The sequence below is a fragment of the Dermacentor albipictus genome, chromosome 4 (assembly GCF_038994185.2).
Source record: "Dermacentor albipictus isolate Rhodes 1998 colony chromosome 4, USDA_Dalb.pri_finalv2, whole genome shotgun sequence".
NCBI lineage: Eukaryota > Metazoa > Arthropoda > Arachnida > Ixodida > Ixodidae > Dermacentor > Dermacentor albipictus.
Window position 1 is genome coordinate 109,292,785 of NC_091824.1, and position 25,901 is coordinate 109,318,685.

Below are 25,901 nucleotides of genomic sequence, written 5' to 3' on the forward strand. Positions count from 1 at the left end.
TGTATGGGAATGTCGAATATGTAACAAAGTGGTGGAAATTCACCAAGGATTGAAGTAAGGATGTTCTCTGTCTCCATTGTTGTTCACGCTTTATGTTAAGGGTGTAGAAAGACTTTTGGAAAACAATTAATAAGGGTTTTATTTATCCTGCATGCATAATGGACAAATGGTGCAACAGAAGGTCGATGGACTGTTGTATGCGGACGCCACAGTGCTGCTAGCGGATAACGCAAAAGATTGACAGGCACTTGGGTATATCTGGGGCAACGTACCGACAAAGCTATGCCTTAAATTTAGCACACAGAGATCGGGAATTATTATTTGTAACGTTATTACGTGGCGTCACTTGAGCAATAAGACACATCCATAGCCAAGCAATACAAATACTTCGATGTGTACATAAATGAAGAAAGACTTACTCAAGCACCCACCAAGATAATTTGAAAATAAAGGGGAAGCGGAATGCAGCAATAATGAAATATAGAGTACTTTGAGGCCGCAATAAGTATGAGGTGGTGCATGGAATCTGGGAAGGAGTAATATATGGTGCCAGCGCGAACGTTCACAAATGCCGCGCTGCGCTTCAAATCGGGTATCTTGTCGGGGTTGGAAGTTGAACAAAGATCGGTAAGCCAGTTGGCTTTGAGAGTCCACAGTAAAACCGCAAATGAAGCAGTGTAGGGTGACATATGGGTTGGGCCTCTTTTGAAGAAGCCTCTTTTGAGAGAAGCGCAGAGCAAAATTAGTTTTGAAGAAAGACTCAGGAACATGGATCAAAATATTGGGCGGCTAAAGTGCACAAGTATCTAAGAGAGAGAGAAATTTATTTACAGAAAGGCAGAGAGGTCGGCCTGAGCTATTGCTCTGGCCTGCTACTCTACAATGGGAAAAGGGGATGGGGAGGCAAAGGGTGATGACAAGTATCTGTATACCTGAAAAGCGTGGCCACAGAATGGAGGAAGAGGTCAAGAAAGTTGGCGACCAAGTACATGGTAATTGAAAGTGCAAATACCCAGCCAAGAGTCATCATAAAAAGAGAGAAACACAAACAGTGGATTGTATGCAAAGAATGGAAACAAAAACGATTATGAAGATTTACAAGAATAGGAAGAAAGATATTAGAAGGAAAAATAAGTACTACGATAACACTATTTGAGGCTCCAGCTGGTTGCCTAAGGACAAAAACATACTGAGGCAAATATTCGCAACAATATGAGGCATCTGTATGGTGTAGCAAAAATCCGGAGATTGCTCGGCATATCATAATGGAATGCGAATGGATTCACCCAGTGAGACCCGTAGGTAACGTACACTTTCCACAACCGCTTATATTTAAAGTGGACAGAAACATTAACCGGTCAGCAGTCGAGTTAAAGAAGAGACGTTTAGAGTATTGACCGAAAAAAATATAAGGAAATAGATGAGTACCACCAGATATGTTGCAGATATAGGCAGCGTGGTACAAGGTTGTTTTTGTTGTTGAGTCAAAACATGGCGAGCTAGATAGAGAAGTTTTGAGGAAGAAAAAAAAAAGATTAAGGAGATGTTTACAAAAATGCGATAGGTGCAATAGGTGCGATGGGTGCAAGTAAAACGCATGATCTCCGAACGGTGTTGCAATTAATGACGCTGCAGTAGCTGCGCGAAGTTTTCCGTGCTGTAGTTCCGTTTGTGGAACGTTCGGGCGGCGTGAGTGCTTGAGTAATAGAGGTGAATCATGCTGTTTCCGATATTTTTTGTTTCGGTCTCGGCCTGGCCCCTTGAATCGTCATTTGTGCCTGCCGAACGGATTCGACACGCATCTGGCTGTGCAGCAGTTGAAACCGTAACGTTCCGTCGATATTTCTTAGCCCACGGCTACCATTACGTTAACGTCACGTGCCAGCTTTGCACGTGGTATCTAAGCCGTCACGTAGCGCTACGCAAGCGTGGCACGGCATCGCATGCACGCGCAGAGCTGTCAAGGAGCCAAAGCAGTAGTTGCTGAAATGCTGAAATGCTGAAATGCTGAAATTCGCGCTGTCCCTGATGCATTGTGCCACGCTTCCCTGCAGGGCTCCTTCCTTATACTGTTCGCGTTTACGAACTGTGCAGCCTGCTGATACGTAGCGCGTAGCATATTTCTTTTTTTTTTCCTGAATTGCGCCCAACTGACTGATACATACCTCATTTTATGTATCTCTCAACTTGTCAGTTTGCACTAAAGTACCGATATGTAGTCATTGATCTATGCGTAACAACACACGTGTAGTTTTGCGGTAGGTCGGCGGAAAAACTGCAGGAGCTTACGAGGGAGAAGCTGGATTACAATCAAAGTATGGGGTTTTACGTGCCAAAACCACTTTCTGATTATGAGGCACGCCGTAGTGGAGGCCTCCGGAAATTTCGATCACCTGGGGATCTTTAGCATGCACCTAAATCTAAGTAATCTCCTTCTCTCTCTGGTGTTTTCGCATTTCGCCTCCATCGAAATGCGGCCCCGCGACCCGGATTCGATCTCGCGACCTCGTGCTCAGTAGCCCAACACCAAAGCCACTGAGCAACCACGGCGGGTGGGAAGCTGGATCTGTCGATAGTTTTGTTTTCCGCCTACGAAATGTACACTCTAAAACAAAATTACACCATTTGAGTCGTATCTTGCCACACAACAATAATCATCATCTGTCTTGTCCGCATTTACTTTCTTTAACGATGCGAGCCGGGTACTTCCCAGTAGCGAACGGCATGCGCCTTATCAGCATGACATAGCATTTCCGACAGAAAAGTAGCGGGTGCGGGGTTTTCAAGAAAGGAAACGCAAGCAAGGCAGATAACGATTATTGTTGCGTGGCAAATATACACCCCAAAGGGTGTACCTTCGTCTACACTCCTACACTCTTAAAAGGTTTGCACCCTTTGGGGTGTATATTTGTCCCACAGCAATAATCATCTGCACTCTTAAAACGGTTGCACCCTTTGGGGTGTATATTTGTCCCACAACAGTAATCGTCATCTGCCTTGCTTGCGTTTCCTTTCTTGAAAACTCGGCGCTCCCTACTTTCCTGTCGCGAATGCTGCGTCACACTGATAACGCGCATGCCGTTCGTGACTGGGAAGTACCGCGCTCGCAGCGTTAAAGAAAGGAAACGCGGGCAGCATGGATGACGATTATTGTTGTGGGACAAGATACGCCCCAAAGGGTGCAAATTTTTCTAAGGGTGCACTCTAAAAATGGTTGCACCCTTTGGGGTGTTTATTTGTCCCACAACAATAATCGTCATCTGCCTTGCTTGCGTTTCCTTTCCTGAAAACTCGGCGCCCGCTACTTTCCTGTCGAGAATGCTGCGTCACACTGATAAGGCGCATGCCGTTCGTGACTGGAAAGTACCGGGCTCGCCGAGTTAAAGAAAGGAAACGCGGGCAGCACGGATGACGATTATTTTTGTGGGACAAGATACACCCCAAAGGGTGTAAATAGTTCTAAGAGTGTGTATACTCTCAAAAATGTGTACACCCTTTGGGGTGTACATATGCCACACAACGATAATCGTCATCTGCCTTGCTTGCGTTTCCTTTCTTGAAAACGCCGCGCCCGCTGCTTTCCTGTCGGCAATGCTATGCCATGCTGATAACGCGCATGCCGTTCGTTACTGCGAAGTACCGGGCAAGGAAATGGGACAAGACAGACGACGTATATTGTTGTGTGGCAAGAGACGACTCAAAGGGTGCAAACTCAAAGAGTGTGTGCCTCGCCGCGCATAATGCCCGTGTGGCCTGAGCCCGGGCTGGCAACCTCGCAGGTCCTTTTCTCCTTAAAGATTCTTTTTTTCCGTCCGTCCGTCCGTCCTGTCTGCTTAGAGTATTGCTCAAAAGAACCGCCATGGAGTCACGTGACTGGCAACAGCAGTGGTATTGCTGGCCTCCGAGATTGCAAGCACATGTAATCTCGGAAGCTATGCACAAACCAAATTAATTTTGGTATTAGCCGCGTGAAATAACCATGCGGGCTTTCAGTTTCACACAAAAATTTATGCCCTCTCTTTCTCTCGCGTTAATCTCGTGCGTATGCAGTGAGCTAGTTTAACGCAAGCTGGCGGCGGACTTTGGAATAAATAACAAGACAGAGCTCATGCTTCCGCATAGACAGTGCGCACTTTGTTTTCTCGAGTTTCCACGATGAAAATCTACCTATATTAATGTAACGTATAGAGTGATCTCTAACTCGATTTTTAATTAAATGGAGATAAGACAACGCGCCTAGTAACGCCATGTTTCCCAGCTGACTAGACGGAGCGACGATCGCCAGCTGAGCTACAGTGTAGCTGAGCCACTGAGGCTCTGTTTGGCTGAACTATGGTGATCTGACGTTTGTTGCTCACCTCACAATCTCATTTCCCCTTCGTTTATGTGATGATTCGGAGCGCATTTAGTAAAATTGCTGTTCGAGCAACGGTGCAAGAAGAGCTACAAGCGTATGTGCCAGCGGCGGTCCTACCACAGACCCACAGGACAGGTCCGATGAGATCAGAGTCCACCGATTCGTCTTGAAACCAACGGTGTGCAAATCGTGTGTTTTTTTGTTCCGACTCTCTAGCTATCGTGGAAATCTGACGTGCCGCCCTCATCGGCTTCTTGCCCCTGCGTCTCCTTACAGAGTTGTATGAGCGAAGCCGGACCTTTCAGAAGGTCCCACCGATAGGAGTTCGCCGCAGTATGTTCTCCCGGAACCACTGTCATCGCCGTCCTCCAGTCTTTGAATACTCCTAGCAGTTGTTCGAGTGGGCTTACACGACCATGACGTTGCTTTGTGTGCGCCGTTTGCGTGGAACTTCATTTGTCTCTGTGATGAGGCTGATCGTAGTCCTGGCACTGACCATTTCACAGGTAGCGTGACCATACACGCGCAGTCATTCTACATTTCTGTATTTGTTGCCTTATAGGCACGCTGGCGAAGGCATGCGTATTTCTTTGAACTGAATAATGACTCGTGGTCGGACGCAATCGTAAATCTTGCATGTGTATTTTCCATCAATAACGAGTGTGGTTATCCTGGTCGTTGAAAGATGTTTTGCCATTCACAGGTCTCAGCCGGGGAGTACTCGGTGATAATGGCAGAAGCAGACAATGCCGTGCATCAGTTTTGTATGGTATATTTCTCAGAATTCAAAGAATTACCTGAGAGTCCAGAACGAATGGTGAGTTTTTCATGCATATGCCATATTGTGGTCCCTTCGTTTTGCACAGAGTTCAGATACCAATGTTTTGAAAGAGCAGTAAAGTACCGCCCTTTGTATTGTCTCACTTTTCACAATACAGCCATTCATCCAGATGGTCAACTTAACATCTCAGGACGGCTGCAAGAAGCTGCAGTCTATTAACCTGCATGGCAAAGTTGCTCTCATAAAAGACAGCGGGAACTGCACACTGGACAAGGTTGTTCTTCACTACAAAGCTGCGCAGGCATACGGCATTGTTATTTCGACGCAGAAGAGCAGAGTGGTAAGTGGATGCACAAAGGGATGGGCACCTGGCAATCACAGAACTACAAGCCTTGTTGTACCAAAGTAATGATTAACTGCCTTCTGATTTGCCTGCATTCTAGGACAACATCATCATCAACAGAAATGACACCCGTCACTTGGATCTTGTTGTTGGATTTGTCACAGACGTCACTGGCAACAGCTTGCTGGTGGGTTTCTCTCTTCTTTTGTAGGGGTTTGCTTCATTCACTTATTGTGTTCGAAATAGGACAGTTTGTGTCTGCCCAGGCCACTGAGAGCCTGAAAGGTGTATCTGAATGGCAGGAATTCAAACAAGTTGTATCTAGTCACCCCGCAGCATCCTCTCATAGCTGGTGTGCTAAAGAACTGTGCTGTTAAGCAACTGTATTTTAATTGGGCTGCAGCACTATTTATGAATAGAAAAAAATGGACTATTGACAAAAATGGAGTCTACACTTAAGCTTTGGAAAATATTTCAAATAGAGGAACAAAACAACATTGCATCAAGTGACTTGGTAAACAGACATCTATTTATAAATTTTCATAATGTAAATCATGGTTCCAAGGAAAAGAAGGAGACCTGATGCATATCTGCATACTAATTCTTTGAGCAACCACCCATGCCTATATGTTCCAGCCTTCTTTACTAATACATTTCGAGCATATTAGTAATCATTTCTTCCAGCCTGGATAACAGTGGGAATGACCTAAGACATATGCAACATGTTTTAGGCATGATATTATCCGCTTCAAGTTTTGGTACATGTCTTTTAGCACTTATGTCTGCTTGAACATTTTATTTGTCTTATGCGAAAAATCAAGGGCTTCTTAGTGTATTTACCTTGTTGCCACATGGCGAAGATGATTACCATATATTTTCATACATGTCCATAGTTGTATAATTGTATGCGTAGTAACATACTTTTACATAGTTCTACCCCTTTTGCACACTGTCGAACATGCTGAATATGTACCGGCCATTCTCAGCCATAAATTTATCGGCTTTCTTCAAGTCACTTGCAACATTTGTGCCACTTACATAGTTCTACCCCTTTTGCACACTGTCGAACATGCTGAATATGTACCGGCCATTCTCAGCCATAAATTTATCGGCTTTCTTCAAGTCACTTGCAACATTTGTGCCACTCATTCGGTTGGCTTGACAAGGCAGATCAGTGGCCTGTGCCTCGGGTTTGTCATAACTTAAACTTTGTAGGTTGTTTATCGTTGTCTCAAAGTGTCATGGGCTCGGGCTCGGCACGAGACACACCATAAATAGAAGTTCAGCAGCCAGACCCAAAATAAACGCCCCATCAGAAGAGTGGCATGGATCACCTAAAGTTTGCGGCAAACTTCAGGCAGACATTGCTTTGCTTACACAGCTTTTCAAATTTTGTCAGCTTTTAAATGTGCAAAAAATAAAATTGTAAGAAATAATGCATCACATATGAGTGAACCTTGTGTTCACAAATAAGCTCTGAAACTTAGCATTCATATATTTGTTATAAATCTAACAATTAAAAAGAGATTTAATGAATTGCTACAGGCTGCATATTCGGGGATAACTCAAAATCTTATGGATTTTTCTTCAGGTGGCTGCCAATAGCATGTTTGTGTCATCCACATATCTTTATAAAACTTGGTGCATGATAACTGGGATACCCTGCATAGTTGCATATGCATCATGATGTCACAGCTCTAACGGTGTTGTCAGTTTGGGTGGGCAGGAAATGCAGTTAAAGGCTTACTGGGAGTGAAATTATATTTTATTGCTTCTTCCACGTACAACAATTTTGCATTAATAAGAACATCAACTAGGTCAAAACATATTGACATTGGAAATATGGCACCGATTACCAGACAGTACGTTAAAGTTGTGTGTTGATATAAATGTAATTTTTCGTGCAACTGAAGTTCATCTCAAAAAGTACGGATGGGAAACTGTAAATCAAAGCTACGAAAAAAAAAAATGTTATGATTTCAATGGCAAATTAAAAAGGTGCATAATATATATATATATATATATATATATATATATATATATATATATATATATATATATATATATATATATATATATGGGTGCAGCCAATGAAATGTCTGGCTGCTGTTTGCAGAGCCTGATGAAGCCGAAGGAACCCTTGCTGACTAAGCTGTTCACGAAGAGAAGCTTGGCATTCGACTACAGCTTGATCATCATCTGGCTGGTGGCTGTGTTCACTCTTGGCGTAGGCTCCTACTGGTCAGGCCTGGTCAAACACGAGATGTGAGCACCTTGTTCTACTTTTATCATCCATCATAGCAGTCATTGCATTCATAATATGTGTAATCATTCCCTGAGGTTCCACAAGGTAGAGATCCTGGAGAACTTGAAGCTTGTTTTGTATTGATGCAATATCGAGTTCATTTTTCAGTCATTTTTTATTTGACACAAAACCTATTAGGGGTCATCTAAAGCAGCGTTTGTTACTAAGTGAAAGCAGGGGGTGGGACACATCTCCAGACTGCCGGCACTATAATCCTCTTGTAAAAGGCTGCATACTCTGTTCCATAGATAGCAGGCAATGCACAAGAACGAGAGACTTTTCTCACACCTTAAATTCGCAATGAAAAAACAGCGCATCACATATAAAAGAAAGATATTAGTATGTGTCATGTAATTCAATGTAACATTGCCTGGTACATTTATGTCTCAAAATATGACATGTTATTACATTGCAAGCTTGACAGATCGGAACCATTTACCACAGATGAGTGAAGTGCGACATTTCTCCAACAAGTGGCCACAGACCACCGCTTGCACTTGCAGCCAGGACATAGTGGTTCACACGCTGGAAGCACAATCGTGCACAAATAATACATCATTTGATATAACCACAACTTTTTGTTGTAGTGCTATATGGCATGGTTATACCATAGAAAGCACTGCACTTTTGAAACAAGCACACTGCGAAACAAGTAAAGTGAGACTTCTATGACTGCACTATTTGTCTAGTTTCCACAATGTTGCCTGCTATGTATGTTACAGAGTATTGTAGCCTGTTACATGGATATAGCCTGTGGAAGCTATACAGAGTATTGTAGCCTGATACATAGGTATAGCATGTGGAAGCTATCAAGACTTGGCATTCTTGGTGGTCTCCCTTTCAAGGACTGGCCAAGGCCAATGCTCTTTAGCTTCAGCTGCCTGATCAGAACTGGCACACTTTGCATGGTATTACTGATTGCCCTGACTCGTCTTTTTGACATGGGCGATTAATATTGAAGAGCAGCAGTGAGACCTTCCACGGTAATTTTCTACATAAGAAAGTGACATATTGGCACACAGAACATGATGACAGTCTTGCAGAAAAGATTTATCAATCTAACTCAACTTAATATTTTCCATTAGTGGTCTTTTTAAGTGTGCACACTATTCTAAGGCAGTATAGAGTAGCTGACAGATTACACCGACTTGGCAGGGATTGCCCGAAGTACTGAATAATCTGAAGCCTCCGGAATAATTGGTACGGGTTATATGCGAATTTCGCCTTGAGGTGCGACTTCACAGCAGCTCGAGTTTAGTCAACAGGGGGTGACTTCGAGACTAACAATATTCGAATAAATATCCGAATATTGAATAAATATGGTGGTAGCACATAATGGGCAAGTTCTCCGGTCTTCTCTGGAACAGCTGGCTCTCATTGCTGATTGGCTGACAGGAGTCCAAGCCTTCACTGCACTGAGTGAAGTTTGCGAGCCGGTGTATAGATTTAGATGCATGTTAAAAAACCCTAGGCGGTTCAAATTAATCCAGAGGCCTCTACTGTGGTGACATTCATCTTCATAGACTGTGCATTGCTTCGGGATGCTAAGCCCTATAACTTGGTTTGGTTTGGTTTCATTTGGAGGTTGTTAAATGTGGGGTGTTTTATAGCGTAGCCCGTGCATTGATGTATAGCTGCGGCAAGAGCTAGAAAAAAAACTTGTAACAGCTACAATCTTAAAGAACACTGCCTTTTCAGCTACCAGCACGAAATTGGGAAGTGCTCACATGCCAGCCACGCTGGGGCGGAAGGGGAGGAGAGTTCATTACCGAAGTCCGAGAATGTCCTCGAGGAAGAGAGCTCACTGGATGTCTCACCCGTGCTGGTCACCCTGTTTGTCATTTGCATGGGTGTCATGCTCCTTCTGCTTTACTTCTTCTTCCAGTACCTGGGTGAGCATGCCTCTTCTTGGCAGTATATTGTTACACTGTGCTTGTGTGTTGAACGGGAGAATGGTGCCCCAGTGCAAAGAAGACGAGGTGGTAGATAAACGCTGCATGAATTGATGGTCAGCTTGGCTGCTTTATACAATTGTATATATTGTACAAATACACTCCTACTTTTCTTTTATGTATACGTAATCCGCGTATCATTATGTTGGCTCCATTGACTTGCCCATTATAATGAGCAAAAGACACTAGATGTTTTAAGGTGTTTTAGTGGTGACTCTAAAAACACGCCAAGGGAGCAATATTAAGCTATATGTCTATTGCAGAAGCAGAATCTACCAATATGTAAATTATGATCTTGCAATAGCAAAATGGCTGCTCTTACCATATGAGGATGTTTGGTGTATTAAGAAAGGCAGAAAAATTAAAGAATGGTTGCGATGCCATTCTGAAGTTCTCCACTAGTTCTTCATGACATCATGGATGTTCACAGTTTCTTCTCAGGTCCTCATTGCTACAGTCAAATTACACTACTACAAAAGTCAAACATTGTTACAAAAAAGTTGCACCCAATACGAAAATACCTTTGCTATATCCAATATTTGTTATACGCATAGTGTTAGGGTGTCTGTGGATATGGGCGTACAATATTTCCGACTTACTTTGCTATACCCAATAATTTGTTATATCGAGATTCAACTATTGAACTAAGGATAGGCGTCGACAAAGCGCTCTAGCCTACAATGACTTCATTGAATTTGGTGAATTTGATAGTGTTCACAAGGTCATTGAACTTAGTGGTATTGGCCTGAGTGCTTTCTTTTGGGACTCATTGGCTATGGCATTGTGGTGAGAACAAGGCTGCAGGCTTATACCATAGTAAGTGTAATGTAGGCGTTAATTCTATGTAATGTATGTAAGCGTAATTTTTGCTATATATACTCATTGCAACTATACCGTGTTCAGAATTTGTTCAATATATAGAATAATTCGATGTAAATTGGTACGGTATAGTCGGGTTTGACTGTACCTCCATTTCTGCTGAATGCTTTGAAGTACTTTTTGCAGCAAACTATTAATGAAATAGTTTTTTTCACATCAAATTCTTTTCTCCTCTTCTATAGAGAGTACTTCAGGGCTCCTTTAAAAGGGCCTAGGCTTATGTGAATACAGTAAAACCTCGTTAAACCATACCCGCTTAGCAAGCAGTAGTTTCGTTTTAGAAGTGGTAAAGTCAAATCCCCGACTCAGCAGCCATTGAACATAATGCGTTTTGTATCCCCATAAAGCGTAGCAGGTTATTGCGTACGTATCGGTTAACACATTGTGTTTCCACTTTTCGTCACACAATCATGGAGGTGTGTCGTACCCATTGGGCAGCCCGTCAGAACAACAAGCTCAGAGACCAGAACAACGGTCTCCAAGCGCCCTGTGAGATTGCGCATGAAGCCACATCTACGTCAACATCATTTTGGCGTTGTGCAAGCAACGCCCATGAGGTTGTGGCAAGGACTCGTGTCACGCTGGAGCTCGGATAAAAAAACACCGGGTGCTCAGCATAGAAGAAAAATTGGACATCGTCCGTGCTATCGAACATGGCACAAAAAAACTTGATGCTGGCATACGACAGGGATGTACCTTTGACTACGTTGTGTGGCATTTAGAATGCGAAGAAGTTGCTCGGTAGCACTGCTGCGATCGCAAAAAAATGTCAGCTACGAAGTTCGACTTTTCACCATTGTTGCCGAACTGTCGCCTAACGACAGTGATGAGGACGACACGGAACACGAAAACATGGGCGATTCAGGCCCAACAGTGGCAGAAGCTGCGAGTTACGTCAGCCTCATAAATGCAATTGTCGCAATGAGAACGGCACCCCGTAATGAAAAAGGCGCCCCACGACTTCTGCAGTGTTACTGCACCCGTGCACGGAGAATACGCAACACCAACGAGGAATCTGCCATGCGAGTGTTTACTGAGAAGAGGGGGCTGGCTGAAAAGCTGGCTCGCAGCTTCAGTAAGTTTGAGGCCGCTTTCGTCGCTGCTAGGCCGCCACAGCATCAAGTGAAAATAACAGACTTTTGTCGCATGAAGTGAATAAATACTGAATGTTTTTACCCTTTCATCGCACTCTCTCTAAGTTTTGTTTTTGACAGGTAAGTGGACAATCTCGTGCTATTTCGGTTAAGCAGTATGTACTACAATTACTTCATACTTTTTCCAAGCTCCGGCCAACTACAGTTTGACGAGGTTTCACTGTATTTAGTATCTTTAAACATATGATCGAATATTACGCTATTCAGTATTCGCTGTGGCTTGAATTTCAGAAGTCTTCAAATTTTTTGAAACAAGCATATATATATTTTAAGACTTGTATAATTGATGGTTTTGATTAGCAAATTTCACTGTAGTAACATGATTCATAGCCAAGACAAGCTTAAGACGGGAATGCATTTACACACTCCAACTGACTTTTGCATCTGCTCGATTATTTGAATATCACTCTCCAGCGCCACTACACTCTCCCATTAACCAATGTATGATGGTAACCAAACTTCTGAATGATGAAAGGTGCCTTGGCTAGGTTTCTCGGACATGACTTTCGTGCACGATGTCATTAAAACTGGCTGCCGTAAAGAAAGTTTGCTTCATGCAGTTCGTCCTCTTCACTTTCGCTGGCGAGACGGTTCCTCAGCTTCCTGAGAGCTGTACAGCCATTGTGAATAGATTTGATAGACTCTGCTTGAAACCATAACCTTGGTCACGTACAAGGCTGACACCTGGCGAAACAGCGCTGATTAGGCCTAACAGCCTGGACAAGCCTGGCAGTCGGTTGCAAAGCATTGCCAAATCCCCTGAATTTGTTTGGGGGGTGGGTGGGGGAGGGGCTGCAACAGTCAAAGGAAGTGTAGCAATCTTCAGCGCAGCTCCAGGCCCGATCTTCAGGAGGCCATCCTGGAGTGGGCTGAGAGGATAAAGGAGGCCTACTTCAAGTAGTTCCTCCCCCCATCCTCTATTCCATTGCCCCCTTCCCTTTAAAGAGGGATAAATAAAGTTTTTCATCATCATCATCATCAGCGATCGGGCCTGAAATCGAGTGCACGGGCTAGGCTGAGAAGCAGTGAGCATGCCTGGCAAGTTCGTCTGGGCACTTGATGGAGTGAAGGGTTATAATCTCGCATGTAGATGGAAAGCACTGAGCTCGAAGTGTTTTGAACATGTGTGGTGCCAAGTCACGCAACATCTCCGGATAGCAATGGTATCTCCAAAAGTGTTTGCTTGAAAATACTGCCTCTCAGTTTGCACAATGCAGACCAAATCAACGTTTTTTCATTACTGTGAGTTTCAGGTCTATGGCTTGTGGAATGTTTCCTTCCCATTTCCTGCCGTGCGGTGGGGCTCATCACACTGTTAACCTGAGGAGACAATCGCTGCACTACGAGCCACGTGGGCTCACTCTGAATGCTTATGCTCCGCCAAGCCATGAACGTCAACTTCAGTACTATGACCTTCAAACTGATATTTTACAATCAAACAAACTCGCAGTAAGAATGTGTCATTTATCACTGGTCTGCGGGCCGCTAAAGTGGCATCTGTATGCATCTACGGCATCTATGCTGCGCATCTAAAGTCCGCTCCTCTTGGCCAGAACCCTCCACGTCGGGCATGGTCATAGAGCATAGGAAAAAAAGGACTTGTACTGCTGAAGTCAAAGGGAAAAAATTAGATATAGGTTTAAGCAGAAGCACATCATCATAGCTAGGTAATGCCTAGCTAGGTGGAGCAGCCCATGTGGCAAATACTACAATACCAATACAATTATCTAAATAACTATACACATTCTGCTTGCCTGACCAACATGGCTCATCACATGCATCATTGCTGCCTGGTCAAAGCAGTGAGAGTGGTTTTGCATGTGTGTTTGTTTGTGTGCTCGTACAAGAGCGTCAAGCAAAAAGACGTTGAATTTTACAAATATTGTTAATCAAAGCAATTTCAGTTTTTTTGAAAGGAGGTTAATGCTTTCAGGGATATTCCTTAGGAGGTGAATTGAAAAACGTAGCTTAGCTTGGATGTGCAGAGCACATGGCCAGTTTAGGTGCCAACTTCTGAATTTTGTCATAGTTACATGCATGCACTTCGCGGGAGGCGTGAACCACCAGCTAAAAAGAGAAAAAGTTGTCATCGCAAGTAAGAAAGCACGTCTTCTGTAGCCATTTCTTCTTTGTTCCCGACCAAGTGTGACTGCATTAAATTTTTGATTGAGTGAACCAAAATAAGCATTCTCGAAGTGAACATGCAAAGTGATCTCATCTGTGCCATCTTCCATGCATCGATAACCAAGCGGGAAATTTTATGACTTTGGTCTCAAAACATAGCACACTGTTCTTTCTAACCTTTCTTTAATGTTCCATGCATTCTTCACAAGCAGTATCAATGAGGCGGTGCCAGAAAACACAACAATATTCACAATAAACTTTGTAGATGCGACGCATTAAATAAAGCACGAAGCAAATAATACATAACAGTTTTTCGTGATCTTGCTTCACCGTGCTCTTTGTCTCACCCATACTATTGATGCCAAACTTTTCTTTAACCCTGAGACTGGAGTTCATATCTGACAGCTCAAGAAAAGTTAGCAGATTTTAATTCTGCATGTTCATTCCCAGTGCAATAGCGGATGATATCAGGCAGAAGTGGCTACCGAGTGCGTGCCCTCTGGGCTGAGAGCGATGCCATCACCACATCGTGAGTTGAAGTGGATAGGGGGCCGCCTTCTCGTGCACAGCTCACGGGGAGCCTGCAAACTGAGATCTAAAATTGGTCGGCCAAACTGCCAGGATTGCGCAGTCAAAGTTGCTCTTCACGTCATCGCTTGCACCACTACAGATGAATGCGAAATGCTCCCACAGCCTCGACTATCGCAAAACTTCAAATAGACTGAATGACAACAGTAAGCAAAAGCCTGTAGATGACTTTTTGTGCTGTTGGGTTGTAAAAAAGTGCTGAACTTGCATTTTGCATGAAAGTATCGGAATACCAGTACTTTGAAACTACACTGATTCCAGAGATTAAACTGTTTGATTCTTTGCGAGAACCACTTTTTCTTTTTTAGATCAGTCAACATGGGGCTGTTTCAAGGTTTCATACAAATCGCACCATTCATACTATTTGCTTCGAAATTATTTCACAGTTATTACTATTTTGTCAACATGTAGCTGTTTCAGGGGTTTGTGCAAATCGCACTGTTTGCTTTGAAATAAAGTCATAGTTATTACTACATTCACACAAGCTTATAATAAGGACATTTATGTCCTTGCTGGTTTGTAGCTGTTGCTTGAAATGTTGCTGGGCCTCTGTCACTGAGTTACTGTGAAATCCTGAGCAATTAGCTAAGAAACATTTTGTACTTTTTGTTGCACCTTGCGTAATGTTTACATTTCTTTTTTCCCCTCTCCACCAGTGTTTTTCATCATCGGCATGTTTGCCTTGGCATCTGTGGTGTCTGTCATCGGTGTGCTTGAGCCTCTAATCTACAAAATCCCAATAGGGACAACACGGTGGGTACACAAGCTTGCCTTGGTGAAGTCTTTTTAGCTACAACATTGTTGTATTAATTGGTGCCGCTGTTGGGCTATATGTCCCACCATGCTACTGCCAGCACTGCACAGCTAAGGTTGCATGTGGCGTTTGCATTTTGTAACACATGATGCACTTGAGTCTGCACAAAGGGTAAATGCAAAGCACCCTCATAAGCTCAACTATCATGAAATTTCACGTATAGATGTATAATACTATAACTGAAGCAGTGATACTGACCAAACCAAAAGTCTGTACGTGAGCGTACCATAGTGCTGGTTGTAGAAAGAGCAGTATGAACGTTTCTTGTTCAAGCTTTTTCTTTTTCTTTTTCTTGGGCCACATTTTTGGGCTGCTCGATAATTCAGATCATAGTTCCTTCTATGTTTAAAAAATGTGTCGGTTATGGTTATGATTGCTGTAGCACCTGCTCTGCTGTTTCCTGATGTGTGCCACATGTTGTAGGTGCAAGTCCTCTATTTTTTTTAAATGCCACAGTTAAGACTTTAGGAATTTCTATACCATATTTACCCAATTCTAAAGCACCCCTAAATCTAACGCACAACTAATTTTTGCGGGTTTAAAGTACTAAAATAAAAGTGCACCTAGATCACAGAGCAAGAAACCTTCAGGAGAGGAAACTCCGCTCTTTGCGGCAACCAGAAAAGGTCACAAGCCTGCAGAGCCACTATCATGCTGGCGGCCAAAAAAGAAATTACCACCATTTCGGTTGCCAAGGCAACCGGTCGCGCATGTTGCTCACGTTTGGCTGTGTGCCTGGCACAAGTTCTACTGGGGGCACTCGTGCACGCTTCTTTAACATTAGTAGCCTGGACAGTGATCGGTGCTACGCTTCAACCATTTGAGCAGAGTAAAAGAATAAAAAGCATTCCTTTCGATGATCGCTGTAATAAGGCGATCTGTAACTTCCTGTTGTACGCGGCCCTATTGTTTGACGCCCACGCAATGAGTGATTGTATAGGTGTAAGCGCTGCTGGCATTCGACGAAGGCAAACATGCCTTCAATTTCTTCGAATACATGACCAAGCTGATTTTCCTCAAGCTCATGGGCCTTACACACTGTGTGAACATTGCTTTCGTTCACTGTTGTTCTTTATCTTTTAACGGTAGCATGACTTATATTTGATGATGCTTCCCGGGGACTGCGCTTCTTTTTTTTGGAGATGTCAAAGATGCTATAGATGGAAGAGAGATGCAGGGAACATCCTCTGGATGCAGTCCAGGTTTTATCGGGTGGTCCAGGATTACCTCGCCTCTTAGCTCACCACAGTATTTATCCCGTCTAAACATGTTGCTCGTGAAGTGCTTCTCGCAGACGTAATCTCTCAATGTGAGCTGCGGGGCATTCCCAGGAATTGCCACAGCCCATGCTTGCAGACGTTCAAGATAATTCGGAGCCTTGAACATGCTCACCTTTTTCCTGCAATGCTTGAACCTGCTTTTGTAGTATTTCAACGAAACACCTGTGTCCCATCTTAGGCTAGCAAATTTCAAACAAGAACTGTTGCTGTTTGACTTAAGGGTGCACAAATACAATGTTGAGGCGTGCCCGCTGAAGGAAACGTTGGTGTCATCTGCTTGTCATCTGCTTTGAGCAGAAGACATGGGTGCCGGCGAAGAGAGTGCGCCCGAGCTTGCCCGCCTGGGCACCAGCACTTTTTTTTTTTTTTTTGCTGAGTTTTGCATGACACGCTGCAGGGCGCCACCACTGCATGCATCTCCGTCGGTACATATTTTTGTGGCATTATTTGGTCGCCTGCACTGACAGGAGTTTCAGCTTTTAAGTATTCTTCCTCTGTGACCTGGATGTAGCATGCCGCTGATTTCTGAAATTTGAAAAATGGTAGGCGACCCTAATCTTTGACTTGGGTGTCTCTTAGTGGCATAAGGGCTTACTGTTGCTTTAAAAACATAATGCCTTTCCGTGAAAAAAGGTGTTGCAGCAGGACTAACGAGAGACAAACAAACACAGGTGCTGAGAAGCAACATTCTGAGGAAAACAGTGTAGCCACCAGACCAACAAAAGACATTTGTCCTCTTGAGCACTGTTTTTCTCGAAATGTTGCTCGACCAACAAACCCAACTTCACACTCTTGTACTGTGCCTCTGGCTTGCACAGGATCCCACGCAATGTGTGCCCGTGCTTCCACGGCCCCTTGGAGGTGCGTCAGCTGGCGCTGATTGTGTTTGCCATCTCGGTGTCGGTGACCTGGGTTGTACTGCGCCACCACCCACAGTCGTGGATCCTGCAGGACCTGCTGGGTGTCGCCTTCAGCATCAACATGCTCAAGACTCTGCGCCTGCCCAACCTCATGGTGCGCTGTCGTCACATGGGGACATGGCAATTAGAATTATTTTCGTTATTTATGGAACTAATTTGATTAAATTTGATGTGTCGGTCTAACTTATTATGCTGATATTAGATCTGAAATCAGTTCCAAGCTATCTGTTATAGCTTTTGATTTACAATATTTGGCTTCCTCAAGTTGTCATCCCCCAACCAATTAAAGTAAAATCAGAAATTGCTCTTGATTTTCCTGTCGTAATGGTCACTAAGTCCTATTATGTGTTATATAAAGCTATTGGTTCATATTTTACGGCAGAGTAAGCATAAGAAATTTAAATTTTATTGTGTATATTGCTTTACAAATGACATTTACAAAAAATCAGTTATACAAATATTTATGGCTTGCCAACAAAAATAGACAGCTTTGTAGCACTAACATATAGGCTTTGTAGCACTTACATATAGGCTTCAGGCCCTATATGTAAGAGCAGGATGATTCTAACGTCATTATTTTCTAAATAGCGAAGGGGTGATAAGTGACAGCAACTGCCTAGAAACTAGAAGCTGAGAAAATGTTGCCCAAAGTTTTGTTTGTCAGAATCATTGCAAGAATGCCTTAAAGTACCAACCTAAAGCCTGTCAGGGCAGCAGTCTTTTACCAGTGAGGTTATGTTTTCTTTACATTTCAATGCAATCCTCGGCATTCTTTTAGCAATATCATGCAGCTTGTCAGCCATTTTTCAACTCCTTGCAATCTTATCAGCAGCCAGCAATCACATGCAAGCGTGGCCCTCTAACAGGAACTTATCTATGCTTGTGCCCATCAGATTGCACAAGGATACAAAACTGCTTCGTCGCTGCAAAGAAAACAGATCTTCTTGTGCAAATTATCTCCCGATCATCATAGGGCAGCAGCTAAGATTAAGCAACTAAAAAAACATGCGATGCCAGGCAGAGCTTGAAATTTCAGTCTTAGAAACACTCGAAATGCATGCAAAACAAGCGTGCCACTGATTCAAATCTGGGTCAGCCAATAGGAGCGCTCCGTGTGCACCACATGACTGCATGAACAAATTGCAATGCAACGAATGACAGAACGAAATGAGCCGGCATGTAGTGAAATGCTGTGCAGGCTTCTATTATAGCTTTTTAATGTCATGCATGCTGTTGGTCACACATGCGTTTTTGAATGCTTAAACAATGATTTTAACCCTACACTGAAGGCGATTTTTTTTTTGTTTCTTAACAAAAGTGCCTCCGTGGCAAGCTTGACCAGTGGATACACAGTGTGTGCCGCATGAGGTGCACTGTTGTTGACATCGCAGCACTTTAGTGCGCGCACTGCTGATATTACATGATCAGAACTTGCCCTAATATGCAAAAATCTGCATCTCATTTATTCACATTTCTCTAACTGTGCTTCCGCATCTGGGCTCTCACCGTAACAACCAATTCCTCGCTTGACCTTCTTTTGCCTTCACGCGCATCATTTACATTTCTGGTGCTTGCCATTTCTGCCTCATTTTAACTGCTTGGGTGTCACCCCAATATGCTTGCCTGGGGAAACTTAAGAAAAAAATTGCATTGTGATGTGTGCAAGAGCACCACCACATTACTTTCCATTCTAGGGCAGGGGTCCTCCTACTGGATTCTTTGGAATTTTGGGGTTCCGCATGTGGTCAGAATGTATCTAACCTCATTTGCCTTCTCCCATCTGTTTTCACAATTTCTCTATCTACATTAGACTTGCATGGTGGTAGTGCGCAAGGCTCATTCCTGTCAGATTTGTGGGTCCACGGCGCCCGCGCTGAGCATGTTTCATTCATGTTCAAGGAGGCAGTCTGTAGCTAGTGAGCAGGAATGGACTTGGAAGTTCTGCAAGCTGATGGCCACTTCGGTATCTGCCGATTTCTGCCTGCTCAACTCTCGTCGTCAGCGGATGACCATCAGATTTTTAAATGGCATATTGTAACATACATGCGAGGCACATTGATGTGTGATTCGAGGTACAGGCATGTCATTGTCAAAAAAGTGTCACTTCTCTGTGTAGTATTGCGAGTTGAACAGTAATGGCCTAACACTCTGAACCTTAAATGTTGGAGGCCACTTGCTTGCAAAACTAGTATGTTTTTGCATACCTGCCAGCTCTTCCAAATTTTCCGTAACACGTACGAATTTAAAGCAGCCTTGTGATTTTATGAATCTTGCTTGAAATTTTACAGAAAGCATTTTATTTGTGAAAAAAAAAAAGTGAAAATGTAGTAAAACTACACCCTGGTACCTTGCGCCACCACGAGAGGGCAATACCATAAAAACCGGACTATAGGTCGGACCGGAATATAGGTCGATCCCCCAACTAACGAATTCTAAAAATGAAAAAAATCTTTTTCAGTGGCAAAAGTACCGAAAGACATGACACCCTTACCTAGAAACAAATGCGACTCAGCGGGTTGCACACTGGTGACAGTATTTATTTAAATGCTGCTCGCATGTGCACCTGGCCAAGTATTTAGCGGTATCGCGCGACCATCGACCCGCGTGCTTGTCAACACCGTATTAACGGCGAAACAAACGAGATACGCGCATTCGCTATTTCGCCGCTCTGTGCCGTGATAAGGTGCTGACAAACACGCGGGTCGACGGTCGCGCGATACTGTTAAAAATTCGTAGGTTGTACAGCACACAGAAGGGCACGAAGTCCGCAAGCGCTACTCCGAATCAGAGCAACACCTTTGATCAGAGTTGGATGACGAGTGCTTCTCGCTGCCCAGTCCATAGGCGCGTGCGATCTCTACCGCTTTCAAACGAATGCATTCGACAACAGGCAGCGATCTTACATGCAGCTCTCGGACGGACTTCGCAACCTTGCCTTACAGTTCTGCAGTCCGCTGCGATCCGGCCACGAAATGACGTTTTCTTTTGGTTGCTGCAAGTTGTAATACGTTGCTTTTGCCTCCGCCACTACCGAATGCTCTTTTCGGATACTCCAAGTTCGCGCTGTGCCGCCAGGTTGCCGTGGGCTTCCGCATACTCAATCGCCTTTTTCTTGAAGGCGTCGGTGAATTGACGTCGGCTTCCGCTCATTTTGAAAGAAAATGAAAATGCAGCCTTTAATTAATATAACTTTGCGACAGTGGAAACGCAAAGTGCCGGTGCCACAATGTCGCCACGCCGCGCTGCTGCTGATGGCGATGGCGGCTGTTTACTTCATTCGCCCAATGTTGCAAGACTTCCGTAGTTTTTCCGCCAATGTCCGGTATATAAGTCGAGGGTCGACTTTTCGCGATGGTTTTTTTAAAAAGAGTTCGACCTACATTCCGGTTTTTACGGTATGTATCGTGGTATCATCATCAGCAGCTGCGAGGTTGTAGTGACTTCTGTCATCTACTAGGGGGAGTCGTGAAGTCATATCTAAAGCTCGATAATGCCGGTAGCGCCTCTAGTGCTTCCGCAAACCTGTTGCCATGCTGTTGCCTTTGTGCGTGCGGACGCGCGGGTTTGAACTTCAGTCAGCTTCAGTCACTGCAGTGTAGGCCTCACATTTTGTGTGACTAGCTGCCGTGTCAGACGCAGTGCGACTCCGGCCTGTAGCGGCTTCACAGTGCAGTGGCGGGCTTGAGCCCCGAAAGTACTTCCAAGTGTTTTGAAATCGTACACGGCAGAATTTCCGTGCTTCATGCTGTCGAAGAAAGGGGACAAGTTCGGATTCTGCACCACGCGTGCCTGTGATGTGAACATCTCGCATGGCGGCAAGTCTGACATCAAGGTCCACACCACTTTGAAAAAGCATCAGGGATACGTGCGAGCCACGGACAGCCAGCCAAGCCTTGCAAGTTTTGTACGCAGCGACAACGAGCTCAGTGTGATTCGTGCAGAAGGCCTCTTCACAGCGTTTTTAGTTGAACAGCGTTTTAGTTTCGCTGAGTGTCAGCTATCATGTCGGACCGCTTTTCCAGAAGATGTTCCCCAAGTGCGAAGAAGCGAAATGCTACGCCTGTGGACGAACAAAGACGACGTCAGTTGTTCGAGAAATGGCCACCAGCGCAAAGACTCCTTTTCTGGATGCCCTAAAACAGCAAGTATTTTTGATCGCTGTGGATGGCAGTAACAACAGGGATACGCAGCTTTACCCTATTGTTGCAACATATTTTATTAAAGAAACGAGTAGAGTCGAAAGCTGCTTTCTTTGCGTCGGGACAATCCAAGGGGAAGCGACGGGTCACAAGGTTGGAAATCTGGTTCTGGACGAGATGAAGTCTAGGAATTGGCCTGTTGGAAACCTGTTGGCTATGTGTTCGGACAATGCCAATGTCATGATCGGCAAGAAAAACATTGTTTCTACTGTATTGAGAGAGGCTCAACCAGGTTTGATAGGGGTTGGTTGCCTGTGCCATCTCATCAACTTGGCCGCCCAAAAAGGAGCTTCATGGCTTCCTGTAAAGGTTGATGAGGCTTTGGCTGACATCTTTTTTTTTTTACCTAGAGAAAGCTCGAAATGGAAAGATCGACTTGAAGAGTTCCAAAATATGCATGACGCCAAGGTCAGAAAGGTGTTGAAGCATTTGCCGACACATTGGCTGTCATTGGGAAAGTGTCTGGAGAGGCTGCTCAACCAGTGGAAACCACTACTCACCTTTATTTTTTATCTGAAACAAAGCAGTGCAACAAGCAGAGCCTGTTTTTGGAGTCATACCAAATTCCGAAGACTTCCTCACAAACCCCCAAGAACTCTGCACTGACCCGAAAGTCTGCTACACATTTTCACAAGACTGCTGCAGGCCTCGGGGAAAAAAAGCACCAACGGCGATGAACTGTCACTAAAGAGAAACGAAACTCATTCTGGACCTCAAGCAAAAAAGCTGAAACTTCATACCAAGGATTCTGGGGAAGCCAGCCATGTGACCTGTGAGGAGCGCCTGTTTTATTTTTTGTCATCGGCGCTTGTCCTTGTCTGTCTTCCTTGTGTCCGTGGTTTTATTTACGCTAAGCTACTACTTCAAATATAATCAGGGCATGCTGTCTTTTTCCCCAAAATGTTATACCGCTTTTTGACAAGGCAAACTGCCTTCTTCAGGCACAAGCTCCTCAAAGTGATGTACTGAGGGGCCTCTTGAACCGCCTTTTCAAGGATCTCCTGACTAGATTTGTGCACCCAGGTGTCGTCAAGACATGTCATTCATTGCTGGAAGTTGACCATGGAGCTGCAGAGAACCAGAAAGGTGATGAAGACAGTCATTGGCAAAACAACCTACTCTGTGGTTGAGACACTGAGCTGCATTGAGAGAGCAGTTCTTCTCTGCTCTACGTCTGTACTTAACGGTAGCATGCGATTACATTCGCCACAAATTCCCGCTAGACGACATAAATCTCAAGATGGCTGAAGTTGCTCAACTACAAGCTCTGGAAACTGCCTCATTCAACAGCATACATCATTTTATTATGGCGTTCCCTGCTATCCTACCCCAGTAGAGTGGCGAATCAAAGAAGAAGCAATCGATCCACTTGAAGTCGAGTTTACCAACTTGCAAGTCTATCAGGTTCCAGATGACATATTGAATGAGCCAAGGTGCGACGTAGGAAGCGTTTGAAGTGTCGACGGATCACTCAGGTTCCACAAATTTCAATGGTTATGCTCGGTATCCTCTCCATTCCCCACAGCAATGCTGAATGTGAGAGAATATTCAGCTCTGTGAACAAAACTCGAATGGAGTTTCGCTCATCTGTGTGTGAGACAACACTCAAAAGTCTGCTGATGGTGAAGGGGCACCAGAGTGGTACTTGCTTTGAGAAAACCTACACGGAGAAGTTTTTGAAGGAGGCAAAGTCTGTAACAGCAAAATCATTGCAAAAATAAACTGTGCCCCGGTCGAGCTTTCGCTCTTTACTCTCCAAGACATGGATTTCACTTGCGGTTGTGAAAACGTGAGTAAGCTTGTCGCAAAAGGCAAATCCCTTAAAAAAACAAAAGTGCTGCTGCGCCTCCCCCCCCCAACTCCCGCCGCGATAGTTTTATGAATTTCCAAATCTTCAGGTTGCCAGGTATGGTTTTTATAACTCATGCTTGAATTTCTGGTGATATTTTACATAAACATTTCTTGGCTAAACATGTTAGCCAACAAAATGGTCATGAGGGTATGTATACCCTTATGTCACAAGTTTTTTGCGGCACTGTAGAAGCTGCAACACTCCTTAGTTAATGGGAAAGCCAGATGCCCTCAAGATGGGTTCATCTGTTCTGCATCGTGTGCATAGCTGCTTCTGAATTTGGGGTACATGACACACATGCGGAACTGTCCTAGCTAGTTATGTATCGCTGTAAGGGATTGTGCATCAAGCAAATACAGAACTTTCTGTCCCCGCCATTAATCGGACAGTTACTCCCGGAACTGTATTGAGCTGAGCAAGGATATTGCCTTTGTACGCATCATACTTTTTGCCAATGCTGCAAACATATTGCGAGATAGAGTATAGAATAGCCTACTTTCATTTTAAAACACGCAAACCTCGATTTGACAAAAAGTCCACTTAAATTGCCACTTAGAAGTCCACAATAATGTGTACGGCATTTGGGTTGATTCATTACAACATTCATTGGAAGTCCATGGATGAGCATATCGGTGCTAAGAAGGAGAGAGATGGGGGTTCTGCAGCACTCTGGGAAAGCTGATGGGGTTCCTCAAGGTCACAAAGTGAATATTTATTTGGTACATGTGCAGTTTTAGGAAATTTGAAAACCCTTGCTCTAGGTAAATGTAAGAACATTTGTGTGTTGCTGTAGCTGTGAAGTGGCTCTCAAGCTTTCTGACCTCAGGGAGACGGTGCTGTCTTTCTAAAGTGCAGACAAGTACCCATGTGTATGAATGGTTGGATAGACAACGGTGTTCATGTTGTCCACTTCTCTTATGTCCATGTGTGCACAGCTTACATTATGGATAGACATATGGATAGACAATATGAGCATCCTCTTTGAGACAGGGAGGTGACATGTGCCACCAACAATGGTACGTTTGTATATTCTGTGTCCCATCTCTGTCATTGCACACTAGAAAGTCTCTTTCCTTAGCTGGAAACCACAAGTAGCCTCTAGGGGTTTCCAATTAAATTGAGGATACCTTCGAACAAAGTTTCAACTGCTGGCTTTGTATGTGCGAGCCGTGTTGCAATTTCGAGAACCATTTAAACACGGAATCAGCAGACTAAATACAATTCAGGTGTGTGTGTGTGATAGAATAATGCATATGAATGACTAATTGTGGCATAATTTTGAGGTGCTCCGATTGGTGAAGTTGTCTGTTTTCGTTTTTGCAGATTTGCAGTGTGCTCCTGGTGTTGCTTTTCTTCTACGACATCTTCTTCGTTTTCGTCACTCCATTCTTGACTATGGTACGTAACTGTAATTTACTGTATAGCTGTTGTTGGAAATTAGTCGACCAAATATCATGTTTACTATGCCGACCGAGCATCATATTATTCCTGCATTTTATTACATTTTATTTGCGTTAGACAGCCAACCTGCAGTCTGCCTGCAAGTTAAAACGAAATCGCACCCGATACGAGAACACATTTATCAGCGTATATTCTTTACACACTGATATAGAACATAAGAGCAGCACATGAAGCTGTATCTATGTGTCTGAACATGTGGCTGTGGTTACACACTGGCACATACCACAAGCCACATGCTTCGATGCTCACGTTTCATTCCAACGGGATAGTGCGGTAGAACCCCACTGATACATTTCTTGGGAACCAACGAAAAACAGAAGAAGAAGAAGCTGCAGAAGAAGAAGAAGCTGCAACAGAAGAAGCTGCAGAATTTTCCAAATTCTGCTGCTTCTTCGGAATAATTGGAAAAGGCATGTTTGAATGAGAAGAAAATTCATTTTGTGGAGTTGGAGAGTTTGCAACAAAAACTACACTTTCATGCCATGTCAGTGATATTTTTATATCGGTGGTAGAGCGCATGTAGCACAATAAGTCTAAAAAGAGCGTGTGGGTTGTTATGCACTCAGTTGTGCTGAGAGCCATGCACGACGGTGCTAGAAAAGGAGACTTGCGTCAACGTGCCCCCCCCCCTCTGCCTCCCCCTCATGTGCGCTTGATCGTGTTACTGCAAGCTCGCTCCCCTTTCCCTTTGCTCATGCGGAAAGAAGGCACCCAGAAAGCCAACATCCTTCTCAGCTTGCCCTCCCATGCTTTTACTCACACTGAAAACATAAGGCACGCTGGGCACAAAAGGATCTGCAAGAACGCCCGTGTCCCGTACATTGGGGGCACGTTAAAAATCCCCTGGTGGATGAAATTAATCCGAAGTCCCCCACTACAGCGTGCCTCATAA

At 44.1% G+C, this 25,901-nt stretch overlaps 1 protein-coding gene across 2 annotated transcripts in view; it reads left to right on the forward strand.

The window, feature by feature from the left end:
* Positions 1-4,113: 4,113 nt before the first annotated feature.
* LOC135914050 (signal peptide peptidase-like 2B) overlaps positions 4,114-25,901 on the forward strand; it is a 36,011-nt gene continuing 14,223 nt past the window's right edge. Inside the window, exons 1-10 of one of the 2 annotated variants that reach the window (XM_065446788.1) lie at positions 4,114-4,535; positions 4,634-4,863; positions 5,061-5,174; positions 5,296-5,478; positions 5,582-5,668; positions 7,598-7,746; positions 9,485-9,678; positions 15,140-15,236; positions 17,396-17,591; positions 24,872-24,946. In XM_065446788.1, the coding sequence (XP_065302860.1) occupies positions 4,774-4,863; positions 5,061-5,174; positions 5,296-5,478; positions 5,582-5,668; positions 7,598-7,746; positions 9,485-9,678; positions 15,140-15,236; positions 17,396-17,591; positions 24,872-24,946 (1,185 nt within the window). In that variant the 5' untranslated portion in view covers positions 4,114-4,535; positions 4,634-4,773. The remainder of the gene's footprint in view (positions 4,536-4,633; positions 4,864-5,060; positions 5,175-5,295; positions 5,479-5,581; positions 5,669-7,597; positions 7,747-9,484; positions 9,679-15,139; positions 15,237-17,395; positions 17,592-24,871; positions 24,947-25,901) is intronic. The other variant, XM_065446789.2, reaches the window with a different exon arrangement.